The 5,000-nt window shown below is 36.0% G+C and overlaps 1 protein-coding gene across 2 annotated transcripts in view; it reads left to right on the forward strand.

The window, feature by feature from the left end:
- AP-2alpha (adaptor protein complex 2, subunit alpha) overlaps positions 1-4,305 on the forward strand; it is a 24,139-nt gene extending 19,834 nt beyond the window's left edge. For both annotated transcript variants that reach the window (XM_043012515.2, XM_043012514.2), the window contains exons 19-20: positions 1-94; positions 232-4,305. The exon at positions 1-94 is cut by the window's left edge and continues 111 nt beyond it. In XM_043012515.2, coding sequence (XP_042868449.1) covers positions 1-94; positions 232-309 — 172 coding nt within the window. In that variant the 3' untranslated portion in view covers positions 310-4,305. The remainder of the gene's footprint in view (positions 95-231) is intronic.
- Positions 4,306-5,000: the final 695 nt, after the last annotated feature.

Consider the following 5,000-nt stretch of genomic DNA (forward strand, 5'->3'; position numbering starts at 1 on the left):
GAACCCAGAAAACTTTGTGTGTGCGGCCATCATTCACACACGAACCCAACAGATAGGCTGCCTTCTTCGTCTTGAACCAAACCGCCAAGCTCAGGTAAGCTCCAGAATTACATTTTTTAATCTTCTCTCTTCTTTTCTAAGATATAAAGTTGCAATTCATCTGTGAATAGAAAATGTGTGAATATAAAAGTAATAAGAAAGCCATTTTATGCCAGTCTTTTCATTTTACAGATGTACCGGTTAACCATCCGTGCCAGCAAGGAATCAACTTCAGGAATTCTAGCAGAATTATTAGCTGAGCAGTTCTAACATTTGACTCTGACAATGTCAGAGCCAGCTAACATCGTATCATGAGGCAACATCGAAACACTATCCGAAGATCATGTCATAATATTGATAATTTGAATTATAGGGAAAGTTTTCCCTTTGTTGGTATGTCATTTAGCGTTGTTGGAAAGGTAGTGTATCGGGAAAGCTGCCATGAGACTGGAGGGACAGAAAAGAGATATCCAGTATTTATTGTTATCTTTGTGATTTTGGTCAGTTTTTCTTAATTTTATTTTCGGAATTCTTGCCCTGCAATGTGGTGATTGGCCATTGATTTAGGTTTTCGTCATCATTAGTTCTTCTCGAAAGATTTTTTTTTAAGCTATGGTAACTGGTACCATTTATGATGAAAGCCATCAGCTTTTGGACAAGACATATCATGCATGTGTACTGTCCGTGTTAGAGCTTCTGGTATTTTTGACAGTTAAGCATAATGCAAGTCACTGCTTAAACTATAAAAGATGGGGAAAAAATTGTTTCACAGAGCATAAAACATATAGGTTATGAATGTGGGAGGAAAAGAGTGAAGAAATGTCACAAAAAGTCAAAAGGTACATTACATCAAAGCACATTTACATGGGAATGGCAAAAAAAAAAAAGGTTTCAATATTTTCATATTTTGGTCATAATGGGACAAAGGAATTTTGAATTATGAAATTTTTTGCATGGACACACTTCATTCAACTACCTTCTCACTATTCTGGAAGTTATTGGCAGGATAGGTACTCATGCACTTCTCCAATAGAATAGCTTGCCTGTTGTAGGCCAGATTCCTCATTGGTTTTTCTTTAAAGATGGGAATCTGTCAGAGATCTTGGCAGAATTTTATGTGCCTATCATTGGTCAGATTTGGCATCCTGTTGCTTGATGTCCAGGAACCTGTGTACCAGTGGCTCCATTTCATTCCTCATATGTGAATACATTTACTTGTAAGATAGACAGAAATACTTGAAAGGATATTAAGAAATCATTATTGTATAGAGCACTTGCTAAAGTAAGTTATTATTATAGACTTTTACAAAATGTAATCATGCCCTGACTTGGTTCTAGTTGAGTTATCAGGCAGCAAAGACATGTTTTGCATTATATGCAAACACTGGTCAGATGTATAGATATTATTTTTTAGGTTAGAGTTCTTCCCAGACCTGACAGATCCTCTTAAACTATCGTCTTCACATACCACATGTCAGTTTTGTATTTTCACAGCAGCAGTAGGGCTTTTCTTCCTTCAGGCAGGAAAGATTACCATTTGTCTGGAGTTTTCCTAAAACATAGCTTGGATTTATCAATTCTTAAGGATAGAAAGAGAGGATGCTTTTTGCACCTCAGCAATGCAGGATAAGTTACTGGTAAAGGATTTCTATAGGGTTTATGGGATTTCATTTTTTTTTTCAAGTTGGCCACAGTTGGCATGTGATCCTACCCTGGCATTATGTGTATGACATCAAATGTTTTCTAGAAACATAAAAAGGCAAAACAAATGTGGGGTTCGCAATGCACTAATGAATTATGTGTCCATTTTCAATGATGCCTTGCAGATAATCCAGCAGCCTTGGGCTTACAGTCAGTCCCACCACCAACCTAGACCTATATCTGTTGGATCATCATCTGTGCTCTTGAGATGCTCTGTCTGTACTCTGAGAGCATTTTCGTTTTACCATTTTTTTAAAATCCCAGTGTATTGTTAAATTTGTTTGGGTTGAAGTGTTAAAGATATGCAAGTATTCCAGTTTACTGTCTTCAGATTAAGGAATAATTTGTAGCAGTCTTTGTGAGACAGGTCTTTGCTCTGCTCTTTGCTGACTTCTTGATAAGTGAATACTTGGTATAAATGTATTAGGTTATATGTCTGACAGGGGTCATTGAGAAAGTAATGCAAAATTTGGATGAGATGATGCAGTGGATAGACTCAGAAAGTCATCTTACTTTGCTCCATATTTACACTGTACAGGGCTAACAGCTGGTTGTAACCGCACTGTCATGTTGTGGTCTCTTACCATACTCGGATCTTTTAACAGATGTCACCATATCCTTGCAAGTGTTATTAGCATTTCTGTGTGTCATCATGCATGACCATTATCATGGGGCTTAGAGTTTGTCACTTTTGCCTTGCATCTGGGGATGTGTAGAAATTTTGAAAAATCTACAGATTGCATACCATTGCTTTTCAATTTACTGATTTGAAGACAAGCTCATAGATTATGGTAATACAAAGCTGTGTCCGTGTGCATGTGTATGTATGTGTTTCTGCATGACTGTATGTGTGTGGCTGATTTGCAGCTTTGTAAGTCTTGCTGTAAGTAATATAAAATTGTAAATTGTAAATATTATAATATCAACTGGTTAAAGATATGTGTTTAGAGAGGTACTAGTAAAATAAGAGAAATTTAAATTAAATATAATCAGATGTCCTGTGAGGTTTTGTAGTATGTTAATGGAATCACAAAAGACCAGAGCCAGTGATATTTCGGAATGGGGATGCATGGTGGTGTTTGCACTAAGCCTTTGTTCTTTCCAAGCAAGGCCTAGAGTTCATACCATTATTTTGTAAGTAGGGCAAAGAGTTAACAGCACGTTTTAAAATGAAATTCTGTCATTTCCTTCATAGATTACAGCACCAGCCTAGTCAGCTGAACTTGCACCCCCTTTTGGCTACATGTCCCCTCTTCCCATGCCTAAGCTTTTAGCTTAGGAGTTTTATATAAAGACTTACTTGAAACATTCCATTTTGACATGTAGCAAGTTTATTATTTCGCTTGATGTAGAATATTGCTTTTTGGGATTTTTGCTAGAGCTTGTAAATGAGGCATCTATATTTGCAAATTCTAAACTGGGTAAAAGAAAAAAAAATAGTGCTGTTTACTCTCAAATCCCTCCTTTCCCCTCTCGTGCCCAACCCTCCTTTCCCTCCCCCTCCTTTGCCCTATGCCCCCTTCTTTTGTGACAACCATTTATTTTTGAGTCTTAAATTTAGATATATATATATATATTTGAAGTTGATTTTAGGTGAATTTCAGAGCAGTAAGGCAATTACAGTGATTCCTTACATGCGACTCGGACAATGTCGCAGACGTAATCTCAAACAAGGAGGTTGATGAATTGTTACTCATGTTGTTGAAGTCTGTTGTGTCGGTATACTGTAGAGTAGGTGTGAGACAAGTGTCAGCCATTACTCAATTGGAATTTTTAGTACACCTCCTTTTAAGTATATTGTATAAAAAGTCTAAGGGGTCGATTTCCTGTACGCAGCAGCCAACACATGCAACTGCCTGCACAAACTCTAAGTGACAACCAGAACAGAACAAAATGGAGATAAATGATTAAAATATGGCATCCTAAAAATAAAAAAAAAATAAAAAAAAAAGTCGGAGACATGCTGGTTGGGTAAGATTTAAACTTAATATTTTTTCTTCCAATTTTATTCATGTGACACTGCTCTAACAGCCATCATTCAGGTTTGTAAAAAGAAAAACAGAGAAAGTATGTTTAAGCAGAGCTCTTTAATGATGGTGTGTTACTTATGGATAAACAGAGAAAATAGAGGACTAAAAGCTTACCCTCCCAGGGTGATCATTGTAGACGTGAGAACCAAGAAGCATTTGATACAGCCACGAAGGGATGTGACTGGTGGAAAAGCCCAAGGAAACATGTACTATGTAATTCTATGTATTTTTTTCTCCTTTCCATATCATATTTTTCTTGTACCAGTATTTTACTTTCGGACAAATGTTGCTAAAAAGGTAAACATTTCTAAAATGAGTTAGACTAAACATTTGTTAGGGAAATAGTCTGCACCTATGATATGTAAAGTAATTTGAATAGAGTTGTTATGATCTGTCGTTCCTTGATAACGGGACTTCAAAGAATGTGTTGTTATTCTGCATCGTGATTTGTTTCTTTGGGATTTCCCATGAGCCCTAAATGTGTTCCATATTGAAATTATTGTAAGTGAACGGTAAATAAATGTGTATATTGAAATATTTACTTTTTATGTTAATATAAGAAAAGTAATTTTGAAACTCGATAGAAGAAAAAATACAATATTGCTGCAGCAAAAATCTAATGAAAATAAGATAAAAGTTCTAAGATACGAGTGTCAAGATAAAATAAGTGTCCATCTAACAGAGTTTTACAGCTGCATATATTGCTTTTGATTTTTCTCTGAAATCCCTTATGGAAATAATTGGTAAAGAATCACCATTGAGTTTCCTACTAACTCTCCTGCCCCACAATCATTCCATATCTCTAAATAAGTGAAAAATGGTGATGCAGCATATTATTACAAAAATAAAACAGGAGTTTGTGCCCATTTTGGGGACATATTGCCAAGAAAAACGACACAAAGAAATTGTACACTATACACCCCATGCTGAAAGAAACAATACATTACAGGTTAATAAACTTTCTCTATGCTGGTCAAAGTTGCGTCAAGTATGGGTATTTTTCCTTACACCGCATATGAATTATAGACCAGGAGATGTATAAAGTTGAAGGAACCCGAGGTGTCTGCATCGAAAGTGTCTCCATTTGTCATTTCCTTAATGCCACCAGCAAAATCTGGATTTGGACAACGGAAACACCAATGAATATGTAATTTCCTTTATCTCACAGCTGCATGTAAAAACATTGATCAGTACTGTCATACTAAAGATAGCCAGGTTAATGAAGTGCAA

This window comes from Penaeus japonicus, unplaced genomic scaffold, assembly GCF_977035675.1.
Source record: "Penaeus japonicus unplaced genomic scaffold, GWHDUDI00000001_assembly GWHDUDI00000031, whole genome shotgun sequence".
Classification (NCBI taxonomy): Eukaryota; Metazoa; Arthropoda; class Malacostraca; order Decapoda; family Penaeidae; genus Penaeus; species Penaeus japonicus.